Source organism: Triticum aestivum, chromosome 5B, assembly GCF_018294505.1.
Source record: "Triticum aestivum cultivar Chinese Spring chromosome 5B, IWGSC CS RefSeq v2.1, whole genome shotgun sequence".
Taxonomy (NCBI): Eukaryota; Viridiplantae; Streptophyta; class Magnoliopsida; order Poales; family Poaceae; genus Triticum; species Triticum aestivum.
In genome coordinates this window covers 511122315-511141315 of record NC_057807.1, presented here as the reverse complement: position 1 = coordinate 511141315, position 19001 = coordinate 511122315, and the positions used below count along the sequence as shown (strand labels likewise).

Below are 19001 nucleotides of genomic sequence, written 5' to 3'. Positions count from 1 at the left end.
AATGAAGACATACACTCTAAGTGTGAATACATTAATGTGGAAATTGACGTCAGAGCGCCACGATAACTGTGCGCCATGTCTGGGTCTAATACTTCCTATACGGTGGGTAACGCCACCACCAAACTCTTATGGAGTGTTTTCTCATGGCGCCATATTTGCAAAGTCTTCACAATTGATTTAACTTCAACATGAATTTGATTTCGTGATTACTGATTTGGCTTTACTCTGTTATATATATATAATGTATTCTGTCCTCTACAGCATTCACTTATGGCTATGTCTTCTTGTTTGAATCTTTTGAACTAAGTGAATGTGATCGGACCCTAACCTGTCTATGCTTTCTACCTCAAGCTCTATCTATCCAAATCATATGCATTCTGTTGAAACTGTCGAATGTCTTCTCTGCGTCCTTGTTAACAGAAGATATAGAGAAAAAGATTTATATCTTGCTTTAATGACATATCCTTTTGCCTGAAACCCGGAGAATTCGGAATGACCACCCCGACAATTCAGGCGTCCATGGGAACGTGGAACAACTCTCAATGAGTTGCATGTTCGCCATGTGTCCATCAGATGTGAACCGCCAGGGGCACCTGCGTAATTGCGCTGTGTTGTCTCTGTCCTTATAAATGCCTGTCTCGTCTCGGTCAAAAATCCTTCTTCCTCCTCCTCCATCTCTCGCAAACCCTAGCGCCTATGCTAGCTCTCGACGACGCCGATGACAAAGCGCTTAGCTGCCGCGACCTCCTCGACGCCGTTCTCATGCCGACCGCGGACCTCGTCTTCTCCACCGTCGCTGTAGGTGTCTTCCGTCGCCAAGTTAGGGCACGGGAGATCGAACTGCTCGGCATCCATCTTCGCTCCGTCTAGCAGTTCTTCGTGTGGTAATAAAAGTTTACTTTTTACCATCTTTTTGATCTGATAGATTCATCCCTTCCTACCAAAAGTGGTTTCTAGATCTTCGAACACGAATCTATTTCTTTCTGCATCTCATATTCTGCCTAGTATATTCACTTATGCTTCTTCACAAGTTAGATTCCTCACTTGTACTTATTCTTGGATTTGTACAACTCTGGAACCAACTCTCATCATATAAGTGAATGTCTTTGCGTTATGAGGTCAATGTCTTCAAACTGATTTATCTTCAAAATCTTCTAAGAATGCGTATGACCTCTTCCCCTTCCCTTGCACCATTAATGTTGTCACGGGTACATGTCCGTGGGAGAATCCCTTGGTTCTCATAGTCTGCATTCGTTTGCAGAATTCTTGTAGAGTCGCATCAACTCACCTGAAGCGAGTTCCTGTCAGTCCAGCCGTTTGAAGCCATTGCAAGTACTGAAGCCTTTCAGTTTACACTTCATGGCAACTGAAAAGTCAGCAAGAAAGGGAGGCAGACAGCATCGTGGTGACACTTCCAAGGACTTACCTCCAGATTTGCACGAGATGTACAAAACTGACCCGGAAGAAACCTATACTGAACACAAGAATCGAATCCAATGGATTCGAAGATATTGGGCAGAAGAATGGCTCAGATATCGCTTCATCACTAAAGAATATGCAGAGAAGAATGCCATCAAGGCACCCTGGGGTGATATTTTGTATAAAAATCTTCCACCCAGGACTCAGGCTGAAGCTATTGAGCAAGGCTTCTATCCTTGCATGGTGCGCGGACCACAGCCTGAGAATGTTGATTCGTCTTCACTACTCTAGTGTTGTGAAGACAGTCTGTTCAAGCGCAACTATCAGTTCTCCAAAGACTCAACTGCAAAGAACAAGAAGGATCTGGGGCTTGACTTCAACCCTGGTCCCTCCTCACCTCGGGACAATGGCACCCATGAAGCAAATGAAAACAGGATTGGCCCCTTCTACAACCTTGCTGGCCTCATCACTCACATTACTGTTTGAGGTGCCAAAGTGGATCATTCTGATGATGATGATGCTGACACCGACAAAGCTCCAGCTCCTGCTCCAAAGCCTAAGAAGCAAAAGAAGACTAAAGCTTCAAAGTCATTTACTGCCCCAAAAGCTTCGAGACCGAAGCCATTGGCAACTGCCCCTTCTGCTCCCAGCAATAACTCTGAAGATCTCTCTTGCATCTCCATGAGGCGTGAGAAGCCACAGAAGACACCAGCTCAGCAACTGAGTCATGCACTGATGCCTGCAGCCATCTGAGGAATGAATCTGAACCCATTGACTTGTCTTCAGATGAAGAATTTGGTGAAGATGCTCTAGAGCAACTGATCAAGAGCAAGCAAGAGGCGGAGATCTTCAACGATCTGCCCCTCTTTGATGTAAACATTCTGAAAAACTTCATTGATGAGTGGTTTGATAATCAAGATCTTGGCTTTGATGACCTTCAGCTTCCCATTGGCGTCAGCATTGCTTTCCAAGGCGCCATTGCTCCTGAGCTTGCTCTGGCTCAGCGCATAGTTGAACTGAAGCGAAAGATAGACTTCGAGAAGGAATAGTTCAAGAAGCATGTAGCCAGGCTGAATGTGGCTGGTGTGCAAAAGTTCAAGGTGATGCTTAATGACCTCAAGGAGTCGTTTCGGAAGAAACGCGAGGAAGCCAAAGGCTCAAGAGAGCGAATGAAAGCCCTTGCAGACAAATGCGTTCAAGCCTACAATGAAGCTGAAAAGCGCAAGGCGCTTGGCCGCCCTGGCATTGACCCCTCAATGGCTGCCAAGAAAAATAAGTCATCTAAAGCCCACACTGAAGCACCACGGCAGGAAGAACCACACATTGTCTTCCCTGCCAGCATGCGTGGCTCGAAGCCCAAGGCTCCTTCAGTGGCTTCTGAACAGAAGAAAACCAAGGCAGCTGAAGATGAAGCCAGGAAGTGGAAAACCAAGCGCACCACTGATGAAGCACCACCCCCTGAGAAGAGAAAGATCAAGAAGAGAGATCGGGCTGCTCCTATAGAGCCCCTTGTCGTTGAACCCCTTGCTTTTGTTCCCTCTTCGTTTGCAAACCAAGAGCGTCGAATGACTGTTCATGAGCCTGCTTCCATAGAGGCTCCTGAAGCTCAAGAAGTTCCAGTCGTCGACCACATCGCGACTGAAGACATTGTTCAAGATGATGTAGTTCTTCCTCAGATCGAGCGCCCAATGGTATCATCGCCTGTTCGAGCGAATAGTGAGCCTATCAGTATTGGTCGTCCTTTGACGCCAATCTCACAAGATGCATCGTGGGCTGATCGCCCCCAGCAAGCTACCCCACATCAAGACTCACCAAGTACACCCCAGTCGTCATCTGTGCCCGTCATCAGCCCCATGTCAAATGATGGCAACTACATGGAGACATCACCATCACCAAAGGCGTCGCCCGTATTCCAACGGCTTCGCAAAGGCCTGAGGCCATCTGCCTCCATGACCACCATCACAGAGGAGGGCTCCAACTTGTCAAGTTCAGTGGCATGTCAAGTGGTCTCTGAAGACAATCCTTCTGTGATGGTCCCTGTGTCTGAAGCCAATGCTACTGAAGACCCTCCAGCTGCATCAGCCGGAGCAACACAAGAAGAAGAGCGTGTCGCTACTCCCCCGACAACTCAAGAAGAAGTTCATGAAGAGAACCAGTCTATGCCAGAACCTCCAGCTACTCAAGTGGAGGGTGAGAATCCTGAGGCTGCCACAAATGTCATTCCTAAAGCCAATGACGCCAATGTGGAGCCTACAGTGGCCAATGCACCAGTGGCCAATGAAGCTAATCAAGCCCATGAAGCAGATGAAGTCAATGACGCACCTGACACAAATCTGCAGCCTGAAGTCAATGCCACTGCTCATGTTCCGCCTCCAAGGCCACATACTATCGAGCAAGCATACAACTATGGACAGGTTGTCACTGTCAGATGGCCTATTCTGATTCCTCCACCTGCTGCTGGTCCTCAATTTGACTACCATGTCGAGCACAGGCCTCAGGTTCAGAAGCCAAAGCCAAGACTGCCCAGATTTCCAGGTACTGCCACTTCACCAGGATCTTTCAATGTCAACGGCTTCATTGCACAAAACACCTTCTTCGATAGCGAAAAGAACCCCTACACCAAGCCCAAGATTTCATCTGATCGGTTCTGGAGTTATCAGCAGCGCAGCTATTATTCATGCATTATGTACAACCAAGGCCGCATATTTCCGCATATGCGCCTTGATACTGAAGCCATAGCTGGCCTGCCCTGCTTAGAAGAAGCTCTCCATTGCTTCAGAGAGGCTGGATTACTGCATTTTGTCACTGGCAAGGAGCACTGGAATGAAGAGTTGCTGCTCCAATTCTACACCACTCTGCATATCAGAGGCTACAACAGGGATCCTAAGACTTGGGTCCTTGAGTGGATGACAGGAAATGTCCATCACGAAGCCAGAGCATTTGATGTCTTTGAGCTTACTGGCCTTCCCACTCCAGGTGATCTCTATGAGCCTGGTTGTCAGCTTCACACTGCAGTTGTGGAAAGCATCTTTCACAAGCCAGAACCCAACATGAGCCAGATGCTAAGTATGATGAAGCCATTGCCTCCAGATGCAGAATATCCTATGGAGTTCTTTGTTGAAGACCTTGAGTATCTGCCACGCACAATGTATCACATCATAAGGAGAACTCTCTGGCCTATCAAAGGACATTCTCCAAAGGCTAAGCTAGAAGATGCAATGAAGACATTGGTCTTCCATATTCTTCATGGCCAATGCTTCAATGCACAAGATTTCTTCATCCGCCAACTTGCTGCATCAGGATCTGACATTTTTGGCTTGAAGTTCTATGCTCCATGGATCATGCGTCTGATCAAGCTTCACACTGCTTTCAACTATCAGCCATCTGCATGCAACCACATTGTCTTCTTGCCAGATGTTGACATGTCTGTTGAAGCCATCTATCCAGAGCCTGACAAAGAGCCACTTTATCTTCATGACGTTGATCGTCAGAGCTTCACTCAGCCCATTGAAGGTGTGCTGGCTGCCACTCGAGTCTATCCGTTGGCTGGTACTACATGTGCACCTCACCGTGCCCCAACCGAAGCCACTAACAGCACAATTGCTCAACGGCCTCGAAAGCAATCTCGTGTTCTCAATGACCGAGAGCTTCTCATTGGCCTGCATCAGAAACAAGATAGGCATCATGATTGGCTCAAGCGCCAGATGCAGAGCATCATGACTGACGTCAATCGCATTCGCAACCTTGCAACCAAGAATGCCTTTGTCGCGCATGAAACCTATCGAGGCACATGGAAAGGGTTGACGCTTATGTGTGCTGACGAAGATCTTCAGGACGATGGCTTCTTAGAATAATTCAAGTTTGATTCCACTCCACCCAGAAATGCTATTCTGCGGCGCACTCCATCTCTTGACGACTCAGAGTACTCCTCTTCTGGTGCAACTGGGAATGCACGTGTGATCGATGATCAAGATGATGCTACTTCGCCACCTCCAACACGTATCGACACTGCTCCAAGTTCGTCTGCACCGCCAAACCTTGACACCAACCCTGCATCTTCTCCTACTCCTTCTGGGAACGAGTAGAGAGGCTCAATGTCTTCAACCCTTTTTGGTCCTTATTGACAAAAAGGGGAGAACCTATGAGTTGATAGTCTTCAAGCGGGTTCATATGGGCGGTTGCACTATATTTTGCCTAGTGTTTACAACCCTTTCTTTTGATACAGTTGGTTCTCTGAGTTGTAACACTTAAACTCGATGGTCGTCTGCTACTTATTTTTGCTATTTTGTGATGCGATGATAAATTCCGCATGTGCGATGATAACTTCCGCACTTAAATCATTTTGCAGACGTCCATTTTTCATTATGCATGTCATTATCTTCTTTACATCGAATCATGCATGATGAATTGTCTTCATAAGTTGAAGAGGATCTCCACAAGTAGAACCTGCCATGTGCATCTGCATTCCAAAAGCAAATTATTTATATGCACATCTTCAGGGGGGAGCCTTTTGCTACTTACGAAGACAGTACCTCATCCTTTACAATTTCACATATTTATATCCCCGTTGAAAACTTCAACCAGTTTGTCATCAATTACCAAAAAGGGGGAGATTGTAAGTGCATCTAGTGCCACCCCTAGTTTGGTTTTGGAGTATTGACGACAAACGTGGTTGAGGGACTAATGTGTTTGTGAGAATTGCAGGATAACACGGGTAGTAGTCCCTCCTTGATTCGGTTTACCTACCGGAGATGACCCCTAAAAATGTATGAAGACATTGAAGATAATGGTGGTACGTGAAGATATTCACATTGAAGACTATGACAGAAGAAGACATTGAGTGAAGACTATGGAGCGCGAAGACTTAGTGGTTTTGTTGTTTCTTTTCTTCTTTGTTGAGTCATAGGAACCACCGCACTGTTAAGTGGGGTCCAAGTGAACAAAGTCAGAGTGACTGAAGTGATGCTCAACCAAAATCCTATGTCTTCGAGCGAAGACAATGAGAGCAAATCTTATCCAGAGTCGGATAAGTCAACTTTACTTGTAACCCAAGTCAAGCTGTCGCGTGTGTTTGAAATCTGGCCGTTGTGACATGTGTCAGTTCCTTAGTGACCCAGGGTCATTTCGGACAAATCAGGTTGGGTTGCCCAGTGGCTATAAATAGCCCACCCCCTACACCATAAATTGGTGGCTGCTCAGAGTTAGTGCACGACTTTTGTCGTTGAGAGCAACCCACCTCCGAAGAGTTTGAGAGAGAAATCCTTGTGAGAACAAATCCCAAAACACCCAGAGCCCAAAGAGTGTTTGGCATCACTGAAGTCTTTCTGTCTGCGTGATCTGGAGACTTGTTACACCTGAGGACTGTGAATCCTCCAGCCGGTTAGGCATCGCGTTCTGAGCATCCAAGAGTAATTGTGGATTGCCGGTGAACAAAGTCTGTGAAGGTTTTGAAGTCTACCTTGAAGACTTACCAGAGTGGTTGGGCGGGGTCTGTGTGTCCTTAGCTCAAGGGGAATAAGGTGAAGACACGGTCTTCTAAGTTCAATCTTAGCCTCCCTAACCAGACGTATAGTTGTCACAACAACTGGAACTGGTCAAACAAATCCTTGTCTTCACAACACACTGGTTCTATCTCTTACTCTCCTTACTTACAGTTTGTCTTTGTGAAGTCATTGCCTTATTACTCTGCCTGTTTGACTTCACTGTGTGGCTACTTGTTCTGATTGTCTTCATACTATCTTCCATCCCGATCCTACTACCTAGCTGCTATCAGTCATCATGCTTTAACTTCATACTTGTTTGACTATGGCTTGTCTAGTGTAGTTCATCTCCCGATGCATGTTTATAGGTCCAGTTTTCGTGTTTGTCTTCGAAACTTTCATGTTTTGAAGACTTACATAAAAATCGCCTATTCACCCCCCCCCCCTCTAGTCGATAACTAGCACATTCATGTGATGTACTAGTTGAGCTCTTCTGGTTGTACTAGTTGAACTCTGCTCCTTCTAACTCATATCAATTTTGCTCTTGCTATTATACAAGTGATTCTTGTGTGATTGTTGATGGACAGGAACTAGCAAACTTTGTTGTTTTGCAACTGAATGAACGCAACTTCAGTTTGTACGTCACCCAGCTTGTTGTGCGGTGGTTGTCGATGCCGGCAAGCCTGCAACATCTTCGATGAGCTGCAGGACCTAGACACCTAAGGTATGCCCTGCTCCTCCTCCTTCCACCCTCATCTCATGTGCGCTGTCAGGGATATACCCCGCGGTATGACCCGGCCGGATATATGACCCGGCTGGGACTTGGCGTTTCATTGGTAACCCGCCGGAGGATTGGCGACTCACGAGTCTGGCGGCTCACTGGTCTGATGACTCACGAGCCTAGCGACTCACTAATGGCCTCGATGACGGATTAGTTAGAGGACTAGGCCCAAGGCCCAGAAGGCCGGCTCATGTTATGGTGGGCAGGTTTAAGAGGAAGGCATAAGGATTATTCCCTTACAAAGGAAGTAAGACTAGGACTCCACTTTTAATAGAGTAATCATAATCCTACTAGGACTAGTCATGTAACCCGCCCCTTCAACTTATATAAGGAGGGTAGGGCACCCCAAGAGGGACAAGCAAGAAAATAATCGCTAAGGATAGACACAACTAAAGGGGAGCTGGCTTATGCAGCGACTTCCTCATGAGCATAATGAGACCTAGACACAAACAACATGTAGGGCTATTACCGGATGATGTTTCCCGGGGCCTGAAGCTATCTAAATCCTTGTCTTGTGTGTTGCGTCTCTCGTCTCGATCAACCCCTCTCAAGCTACCACATAGATGCGTTGGCCTCACGACTAAGTCCTCACACTAAGGACATCTGCCGTGACAATTCCACGACATGCGCCAAGTCCATCTATCTCATGTGCATGTAGATCATGATGTACCAGAACCCTGCAACATAACTACTGATATAATATGCAAAGAACAAATTGAAACCATGTTCTTCAAAATTAAATGGTCTGATTGATATCAGTCCTTCTTTTTGCAGATATAATATGTATCCTGACTTGTTATTTTCTTCTCTAGCAAATTGTAGACATGAATCTCTAGTTGACCTATTGTTTCATAGACATATATCTGCATTTCTGTTGCTTTATCATACATTCGATCCATAAATCTGCATTTCTGTGAAATTTTGTTAAATATATATTTTCCAGATAGTCTATACACTAAACCTGGAGGTTTGAATATCTACTCCAGGAATGAAAATGCTACTCTAATGCCTTTGTGTTCACCCTTTTACATGAGCTCCAGGCCTAGGAAATTTCAAGTTCGAAATGGCGTGTTCTGATAGTCCAGAAAAGTGAAGAAGTCTGGAGTGTATTTGTAGTAGGAGTTATATGTTCTGATAGTATCACATGTAATGGTGAAATGAATTATGTAAAGATTGTGCTATTATCCAAAATTGGCATGTGGTTTGATAATTCTCATTTGTTTGTTGTTCTGACTGAAATAATTGTGTGGAAATTGAAACATTGGCTGTCTTTTAATTAGAACCTGACAAGTGGGACCTAATAGTATTTGTCATATAAAAAGGCCATTTTCCAAATAATATTCACAGGAAAAAAACCCTAAAAACTAAGGAAATGGACTGTAAAAAGGCCAAGGCCCAAATGAGAAATAGATGCGGATATAAACGGTCCCAAAAAGGATCACGACCCTGGAAATAAAAACGCTGCAATGTTGGGCTTGGCCCATGAAGTCGACCAAAAATTGACAGGAAAAAATATATAGAAAGGCTGAATTGTTGGGCTCGGCCCATGTAAAACACCGAATCGGACCGGGCTGAATCTTATCAACGACCTTTTCATTTGGTCACAATTTTTCCACGTCGGATCCGACGTGGCCTAAGCAGACAGCTAGTGACCAAAACAGAAGGTCATAGAATCAATGACCTTTTGTTTTGGTCGTTACCTTCCATGACCTTCTCACAGAGAAGATCGTTAATTTCAGTTTACGACCGTCAGCTTTTGACCATCTGTTTTTGGTCACAAAAACGTCGCAAATGAAAAACAATAACCTTTCAGTGACCAACAGTGATGGTCGCAAGTTGACATATTTCTTGTAGTGGGTGATCCGTTATCAACATACCTCTTTCTGTTGTGCTCAGAGGGGTTGAATGCCTTGCTGACGCATGCTGAGGACAATGGGAACATATGAGGAGTTAAAGTCCGTAGAGACGCCCCGCCAGTCACAAACCTTCTCTTGGTGGATGATTCATAGATCTTGATGAAAGCCAACCAACATAATGCAGTGGCCCTAAAATCAGCATTAGACTTATATTGTGCGGCATCGGGATAGCTGGTAAACGTGGAGAAGTCAAGTATTTTCTTTAGTCCTAATACAACGGTAGAGATCAGAGAACAAATGTGTACAACGCTGAATATAATGACGGAGGCAATGAATGATAAATACTTAGGCTTGCCAGCAAATGTTGGCGTTGATAAAACAGGCTGCTTTAAATTTCTGATTGAACGAATTGTTAAGAAAATTAGTGGTTGGAAGGAAAAATTACTGTCTGCCGGGGGGAAGGAGATCCTGCTCAAGGCTGTGATCCAAGCCATACCTACCTATGCAATGTCGGTCTTTAAAATTCCTAAAAAAACTGTAAAGGAATCATTGACGCGATTGCACATTTTTGGTGGGGCGATAAGGAGAACCAGAGGAGGATGCACTGGATGGCCTGGTGGAAAATGTGCGTACCAAAAAACCAAGGAGGAATGGGATTCGGTGATATCCACTATTTCAACCTGGCTTTGCTTGCCAAACAGGCATGGCGTCTCATTGATAATCCCGATTCCTTGTGTGCTACTATTCTAAGGGCCAAGTACTATCCTCATGGCGATTTGATGAAGGCCAAGCCAAAGCATGGCGCTTCCTTCACCTGGCAAAGCATCATGGCAGGCATAACTACTCTGAAACGTGGCTATATTTGGCGAGTGGGGAATGGACATAATATCAATATTTGGGAAGATGCCTGGATCCCAAATTGTGCCACTAGAAACATTGTGACCCCTAGGAGGGGACAATTATTATCAAAAGTGGGTGACCTGATTGACCCTGCCTCCAATAATTGGGATGAGGACCTGATTAGACAAACTATGTGGCCCATTGACGCACAACGGATTCTTTCAATCCCACTTTCGCTACATGATATGACAGACTTCATTGCCTGGAGTTATACAAAAAAGGTATATTCTCGATTCGGTCTGCTTACTCCGTGGAGTGGAATTATCAGTGTGGGAGTAAACTAAAATATTGGGATGGGTCGAATCACACCTAATCCTATATGATGTCAAATATGGAAGTTATCTTGTCCGACAAAAGTAAAAAAAATCATATGGCATACATTACATGGCACTCTCTCATGCCGGGTAACACTCTCTAACGGACACATGAAGGTCTCTCCCTCTTGCCCTAATTGCTCTTAAGGTTTAGAAGATACAAAACACATGCTTTTCCTCCGTAGTAAAGCAAAGGAGGTTTGGAAGAAACTAGGGATGGATGAGATTATTGATAAAGCTTGCAAGGTTGATCGTGCTGGAGAGGCGATATTGGAATACCTTCTACTTCTTCCAGACCAAGATTTGAGTATTATGGGGTACCAAAATGTACGAGAAATGATAGCTATTTCATCTTGGTACCTATAGTGGGAAAGACAAAAATTAGTGCACAAAGAATTAACTCAGAATGCAAATTAGATATCAATGGCGATCATAGCACTCACATCCAACTTTGTAAATGCATCATCTCCAAAGGCGTCCATGAAAAGGGGGGTTGGTACTGTCCCCTAGGGGTTTTGTGAAACTCAATGTTGATGCCTCCTTTGATCATGACATGCTGAAGGGTACGGTGGGGGCAGTCTTGAGAGACGACAAAGGTAGGTTTATTGTAGGAGGAAATGGAAAAATAAACTATTGTGCGGATGTTCTGATGGTTGAAGCTCTAGCACTCAAATTTGGCCTAACACTGGCGCAAAGGGTGGGGTGTAATCGCATAATCATCAACTCAGACAATCTGGAAGTGATTGAGACCATGCAGGACGGAGGACAATCAGCGGGTGCGGCGGCGGCAATTTTTGAGGACTGCTTTCATTATGCCTGTGATTTTGTCATGACTAGATTCGAACACTGTAATAGAGAGGCAAATATTAGCTCATGAACTTGCTAGATTAGCTAGATTTTTTTCGACTTCAGACTGGTTTGAAGAGCCCCTAAATGAAATTGTACTGATCCTCAAAAACGATGTAATGGTTATCTCTAATGAATAAAGTTTCGTTTTAATTCAAAAAGAATGTAAGGAGAAAAAAGAAAAACTGAAAATAATTTTTTACACGAATCTCCTTGTAAAATTAAAGGAAGATACTATCGACTGAAACATAACAAAGTCTCAAATGACAGAGACATAGCAAAACTCTTTTTGTTTTGTTTTCTAGAAATCATCATGACACTCACCAACGTGAATACACGGAGAAAAGCACAATAAAACTCAACCGAACACCTCCAACAGGTGAAATTAATTATTTTGACAAGCCAAGAAGGCCGCACATCACCAGATACACCATATATCATCATACATCATCCTAGTTAGAATCTAGCAGCTTATTTCACAACGCGATGGAAAACATCAAACTAACTGAAAGCCACTACACACGGATAAGCTTCTCTGCTTAATCGACCTGACCTTGGCTAGCTAGCTAGTTCACCACACGGCAGTCACGGCGGACCTCGCCGGCGGCGCGGCCCCCGGCCGGCGCGAGCCTCCCCATCCGCAGCATGGAGGCCGCGAAGTCGTCGAAGAAGAGGGCCGCGTCGAAGGCGTAGTCGGCCACGAGCGCTGCGACGTCGACCTCCGCCCCGGAGCCGGAGGGCGCCGCCAGCGCCTGGTCGGACGGCAGCAGGCCGTCGCCCGAGAGCAGGTTGATGTAGTACTGGTTGTCGAAGGTGGCCGGCGTGGCCAGGTCCAGGTGCGCCAGCGCCGACCCCGCCGACCCCGCGCACAGCTGCTGCAGCGACTGCAGGAACCCCGTGTCCTTGGCCGACTCGCCCACGCTGGCCAGTCGCGCGCTGAACGTCGTGCACCGTGCCTTCCCGATGGTGTGCGCGCCTGTGATCGTCATCGTGCACGTTACAACAATATACAATCGTGCTTTCTCTCCATGAAAATGTGCAATGATTCAACGACGGGACAGTACCGGAGAGGGCGACCATGTCTTTCGCGGTGAGGCCGACGTTGGTGAACTTCTGCACGAGCGTGGCGACGCCGGATGTCGGCGCCGGGAGGTTGCTGTTGGCGGCCTGCAGGCTCGCCGTGCGGCTGTCCTTGCGGCCGGTCTCCACCTCCCAGCTGGGTCCACCAGACTGCATGCACCGGCCGGCGGCCATCCATTAGTGATCGTAAACGTGAGTGTGTACGCCGTAACCAGTGTATAGTAAGCAAAGCAAGGTAACATACGGCGACGACGGAGTCACGGGCGGCGATGGCGAGGACGTCGGCGCAGGAGACGGTCTCGGGGCACTCCTGCTCGAGCTCGGCCTTGATGGCGTCGATGACCTCGAAACCCCTGAGCGAGTTGATGTTCGGCCCCGCGGTCTTCTCGCCGACGAAGAACGGCTTGTCGTCCAGGAGCACGGAGCCGTCGCAGCCCTGCATCACAAGCAACAACAGAGCAACACACTCACAATGGCGAGACAAGAGAACGTGCGCCGGAAGCTCAGCCAGAAGCTCTTGGAGTACGTACATTGACGAAGCAGTCGTGGAAGTGGAGGCGGAGGAGGGAGGCGGCCATGCGGGGGTCGGCGGCCACGGCCTGCTCGACGGCCGCGCGGACGATCTCCTCCGCACGGGGGCAGTCGGCGCCGAGGGACACGCCGGCGCCGGCACTGGCGCCGGCTCCACCGTATCCGATGCTCACGGAGGCGCCGGCGCTGCCGGTGACGCAGGACTTGTTGACGGGGCTGGCCACAGCGGAGGCGGCCAGTGTCGCAAGCAGCAAGGCCAGGGCCATGATGGCGCGCTCCATGGCAGTGGCAGGACAGGCTGCTGCAGCTGGGGTGGTCTTCGAGTGACGCGGTCGATCAGTCTATGCGCCAGTTGCTGGCCAGTACCTAGTGGTGATGGTGATGAGGATGGAGATTCATGTGGTCTCGGTCACGTTTATATAGAAAAGAGAGGGGGAGCAGGTGAAGTGGCAGCTGGTCATGCCTCTTGCGTGACCGTGGAATAGTCGGTCCTAAGTTCTGGCCTTGTGTACGTACAGTGCTACGCATTGGAATGTGTTGTACAAGAGAATCATGGTGCATGTTTTGGTTTCGGAGCAGGCGTCGTCCTAGTAGGCTAGTACCAGTGACCGTGCATGGTACGTTCTGGTAAGCTACTGCCATGGCTGCCCAAAGTGCGTACTATACTTGGAGATTTCCGGACGGAGGGAGTATAAGACATTTTTGCAGTTCATATGGTAGAGTAGCCGTAAGCATGTAGTACGTGGTATAGCAGCTAATCACGCGCGACCTGGTCATGTCGGTCACACGAAATGCCACGATGATGTTTGCATCCTGCGAATGCACGGTACGTAGTGGAGTGCTATGCCTATGCATGCATCATGATTCACCGGATGGGGTTGGCAGCAGGCAGGAGCAATGAGAGCTGCATGCACGGTCTGGGCTGGTGTGCGCATGAAGCGGTCAAATTTACTGCGAGGTGGATGGATAGCGACGGGCACTTTTTGGATCGGTGGAAGCTCATCATCGGTCGCAGTGGTAGTGGTATGTCTTGAACTTGGAATCACTCGCGCGCGGCAGGGAGATTTCACTCGAGGCGACCGGGTCTTGCTCACGCCGTTCGCCATGCATGCGTTGCGCTTTGCAGGCTGACCGATCCAAGAAAGGTTCCAGGCAAGCAGCTTCCTCTGCGCTTGTTGAGTGCTATACCAGTGCGTATGCACGTACGAGCGCGCGTAGTCGGTGAACCGTCCAGCGGGCACATGATAATGCTAAACATATAAAGAGTTACACGCAATTACACGCTGACTAGGACTTTTTTCATCTACTAACCAATCACAACCCCCCTCCCCTTTCGGGAGGTGGGCCGCCTCCCCATCTATTGACCAATCAAATTAACTTTTTTTATAAAACCTTGTAACTCGTTTGTACGTGTAGCATTACTCTGTATATATGCTAGCTCGATGGGAAAGGGCAATGTTAGACTCACGGCCTTTTACTGGCTATTACGGGGTCTTTTTTTAACTAATCAAACTTGCCCCCCTGATTTTCAGCTGGGGTGGGGCCCTCACCCTGATTTCCACCCAATCAAGAAAACCCACCTCAGCCTCTCTCTGAACCACGTAAAATTAATCCCGTGTGTGTAGCATTGCCCCGATGGGAAATACCTTTGGTTCCCGGGTATACACACTCGATATGGATTTTTTTTAATAATTTTGTAAAACCTCACAAAATTTCAGAACTTTTTTCGAATAACTTGGCTTTCTTTTGCACTAGTATATGAATTTTCGCAAAGGAAATCACGCGTTCTCCACTGGGCAGAGAAAAACAGAACCTACTGCTATATATACAAGTTATTGTTCACACCTATTTGTCCTTGAATTGTTTACTTTTTTTTTGCCCTGGAGTCAAGGGGGTTTTTCTTTTGTGATTTTTTACAAGTACAATAAAAGGTCAAGTTTATTTTGAAAACATATAAGATTTTTTTACTTCTTATTTAATTACTAATTTTCATATAGGGTGTATATACACCCAGGAATCAAACATTATTGTCCTCGAGTTCCTAATTACTTTTAAATCCTTGGGGTGCCGAAGTCTTTCTCTTGCCGCAGCCATCGGTGGTGGCTCGTCGTGACATAACTCTTTGTCGCCTCTGGTCCTCCGTCTTGGCGGAGAAAACTTACTTTAATCAAAAGACTTGCAAAAGCAGTGGTCAGAAAGTCGTCATTGTAGACTAGAAGTTGTTGGCGGGTGCAATCTGTCAAGCAAGTAGCTAACGAAGATTATTTTTTTTACTAAAAAGGGCTTGTAGAAACTCCAAAGACAACGACTCTCGGTCGAATCCAGACAGATCCACCGGAATCAAAACCGACCGGTTCCTGGAAGACCTACCGGAGACACACCTCCACATGCCCTCTACCGGCGATAAGCACAAGAACAAAATGGGGATACGGCGGGGAGGACATTATTCTTACACTAGGACAATGATGCCGCCTCGCCAGCACAAAGGAGTCGCATAGACACCCTAAAGAAAACCTGAACCAAGTTGCTCGCGCGGTTGACATATTACGGTAACGTATTATTCAAAATTCACGATAAAACATTCATGGCTTGGTTGAGTGGGTGTGCTTATTACGAGATGGCATGTTGTGCAGGAGTAGATGACAAGAGATCAAGATAGAGAACCACAACCCTCCAGAAAGATGAAGTGAGATAACACAGGTAGAACCACGTGATATATGTGGTAAGCAATTCAAACTAATCCAAAAGATAACACAGGTCGAAAGGAGGGCCTCATGCTTTGTAAGCTACCATATATCTCAGACAAAATGTTCCTTCAGTCACAACGAGAAGCAATATCAGATTTTGTGCGAATAGAAAACAGAATCAACACTTTATATCAAAGTCAACCAATGTTATTGTTGTAGAGCTGAATCTTCAGATATTGGAACAGATCGAAGTATTTATTTATCCGCATAAAATACACCAACAAATTTCTATCAATTGCACAGAAATAATACCAATAGGGAGGCTTCTCAATTGCCTATTAACCTTGTTTTTCTTGTTCTACGAAAATATGGAAGACATTCAGCCTCTGCACCGAGTGATGCACACAGTCTATCCTGATTAAGCTTGATGTGATGTCATAATTAGCAGTTAGGGACCTACATTCAACCAAGTTCTTCAAACAGTTGTATTTGCTTCTATACTGGTTAATGCACTCCAATTTTTTTTCTTAAAATGGATGTTATGAAGATCCACGGCCAAATTAACGGTTTCACATTCATTTTACAATGATACTCCCTCCGTCCTTTAAAGAGTGTACTTCCAACTTTGTTGGAGGGTCAAACTATCTCAATGTTTGACCGAGTTTGTGCAAAAATATATCAATGTTTATGAAATCAAATAGGTATATGATGAAAATATATTTTATCATGAATCTAATGCTACTAACTTGATGGCATAAATGTTGGTGCATTATTATATAAATACGGTCAAACATAAAAAGGTTTGACTTTTCAACAAAGTTGGAAGTACACTCTTCAAAGGACGGAGGGAGTAGCTACATAGAGCTTATTTATCATCGTGAGATCGTTACACTCACTCAATGCCGGCATCACTCACTGCCTTATTCCATGGTAGAGTAGGTATGTGACTGGGTATCTCCTAGGGGGCTTCATTTATGCAGCCAAGGCACGAACATGGTTGCCGCCGCCACCGCCACGTTGGAACTTGGAGACTGCACAGTCCGTCGAGAAGAGCCCCGAGGACAGATATTTTGGAGCGCCGCCCATGATGGGCATCTTAGCAGTGACATTCATCTTGTTGACATAGTCCAGCCGGTAGGTCTGGCCAAGGACACCATCGACGACGTCTGTGAGGGAATGAAACTTGAAGCGGAGGTCAAGGTGCACGAGGCTGTCCTTCATGGTCTTGCCATAGCTGTGGATCTTGGAGTCCTCGTCCGTGATCGGCACCGCGCTGGCCGAGATGCTGAACACGCCCGCGAGATCCACCTTGACAGAGTTGACGGTGTCCGCGCGCTTCACGGATAGGCCATCTTGGAGCTTCGACACCCATCGGGCGTTCACTACCGGAACAGGGCCATACCCCGACGGCCAGAACAATGCCGACGGCCCCCGTCGGCTTCTCCGGAGATATGCCGACAGCCTGGTTCTGGCCGTCGGCGTACAAAGGCCGTCGGGCTACGCAGAGATAAGCCGACGGCACCCGTCGGCATAGAACGGCCGTCGGCCTAGCTACATATACGCCGACAGCTACCGTCGGCTTACGAAGGCCGTCGGCATACACGTGGGGCCCGGCCACCCCCTGGCAAACGGCGTCAGAGCTATGCCGACGGCCTAGACGGGGGGCCGTCGGCATAGGTCCGCAGGCCACGTCATTGATCCAGGCCGCACCATGCAGAGGCTATGCCGACGGCTGCCGTCGGCATATCTGCCACGTCAGTGATCCGCGGCACGCTGGTCGGATCTATGCCGACGGCTAGGCCGTCGGCATAGTTAGATTTTTTTCCGTACATATTTTTTAATGCTTTTTTGTGTATTATTATATCAACTAACATGTAGCATGTTAAATATAAACATACATATGAATATATATGTAGTTTGTATGTTTTTCATATATTATGAATATATATATATATAGTTTGTATTTTTTCGAGCACGTTAATAATGTGCGGTCATGTTCTTTTAAATATAGATCCTTATATTTTATTAAAATCAAAAACAGCTATGCCGACAGAAGTTTTGTGGCAGTTGCAAACGCCCGACACCCATCTCCAGAGAGTGACCCCCCTCACATCCGCGGTGTGCCCCCCCTCATGGACGGCGCCGCCGCCGGCACCTGGAGGGGGGAAACGGACGCGTCGGGTCTACACGGAGTGGATGTAGCTGTGGTTTTTGGCCGGATGTTGCTCCTGGGTGTCCCTCTGGGCCGACCTAACACAACCGGGTGGAGAGGTCCACTGGTCAAAGCCCGTCCGTGGGAAGTCAGAAGGCTAGATCTCATGGTCAACCGCTCCAGGGTTAGGCGGGACGGGGGCCCTGGGGGGTAGCAATGCCACCGGAGCGTCGTAGCGGGCCCTCATACATGCGGGGTGGTGTTGTGGCATGTCCGAAGAGGCGGCACGCGTCTCCGGGGCGTGCCCCCCCCTTCACGGACGCCGCCGCCGCCAGCACCTGGAGGGGGGAAACGGACGCGTCGGGTCTACACGGAGTGGATGTAGCTGTGGGTTTGGCCTGGATGTTGCTCCAAAGTGTTCCTCTGGGCCGACCTAACACAACCGGGTGGAGAGGTCCACTGGTCAAAGCCCGTCCGTGCAAAGTCAAAGGGCTAGATCCCGTGGTCAAATGCTACAGGGTTAGCCGGGACGGGGGCCCTGGGGGTAGCAATGCCACCGGAGCATCGTATCGGGCCCTCATACATGCGGGGTGGTGTTGTGGCATGTCCGAAGAGGCGGCACGCGTCTCCGGGTTGTGGCCCCCCTCACGGACGGCAATGAAACGGTAGTAGACGTTCTGCGGTAACGATGCAGCGTGAATATTATTAAATACTTGGAGCGCGATAAAATCATGAGTTTTTTACACAACGTGGGCACATGTGCTATAGGACTGATGGTAATTTTTCATAATTTTTTGTGATGGAGAAGTATCTGAACACTTCCCTCTACGCGGATTGCTCTTTGCACGTCTATGACTGTGGCCGGCGGCCTCCGGGGGCTAGCATACCGTCAAATCTTGCATAGGCGGCCTCTCACAAATCTGGAAGTGTTGAGGCGGTTGCAAACGCCCAGCAC

At 47.4% G+C, this 19001-nt stretch overlaps 2 protein-coding genes across 2 annotated transcripts in view; both read right to left on the bottom strand.

Moving 5' to 3' along the window:
- Nucleotides 1–11954: 11954 nt before the first annotated feature.
- Nucleotides 11955–13587, bottom strand: LOC123116662 (peroxidase 40). The gene is made up of 4 exons (XM_044537597.1): nt 13207–13587; nt 12921–13112; nt 12661–12826; nt 11955–12572 (listed from the first exon to the last, which is right to left on the bottom strand). The coding sequence occupies exons 1-4, from the start codon at nt 13486–13488 to the stop codon at nt 12163–12165; spliced, it is 1050 nt and encodes a 349-aa protein (XP_044393532.1). The 5' UTR covers nt 13489–13587; the 3' UTR covers nt 11955–12162.
- A 3274-nt stretch (nt 13588–16861) lies between these two features.
- LOC123116661 (uncharacterized) overlaps nt 16862–19001 on the bottom strand; it is a 23071-nt gene continuing 20931 nt past the window's right edge. The window contains exon 3 of the mRNA XM_044537596.1: nt 16862–17276. Coding sequence (XP_044393531.1) covers nt 16867–17276 — 410 coding nt within the window. The 3' untranslated portion in view covers nt 16862–16866. The remainder of the gene's footprint in view (nt 17277–19001) is intronic.

Excerpts from the sequence above, each read along its gene's own strand:
- LOC123116662 (XM_044537597.1), bottom strand. The coding sequence starts at position 13,488 with ATGGAGCGCGCCATCATGGCCCTGGCCTTGCTGCTTGCGACACTGGCC. Across the intron at positions 13,113-13,206 it reads TCCACGACTGCTTCGTCAAT|GGCTGCGACGGCTCCGTGCT; the intron begins GTACGTACTCCA and ends CTTGTGATGCAG. Across the intron at positions 12,827-12,920 it reads CCCGTGACTCCGTCGTCGCC|TCTGGTGGACCCAGCTGGGA; the intron begins GTATGTTACCTT and ends CGGTGCATGCAG.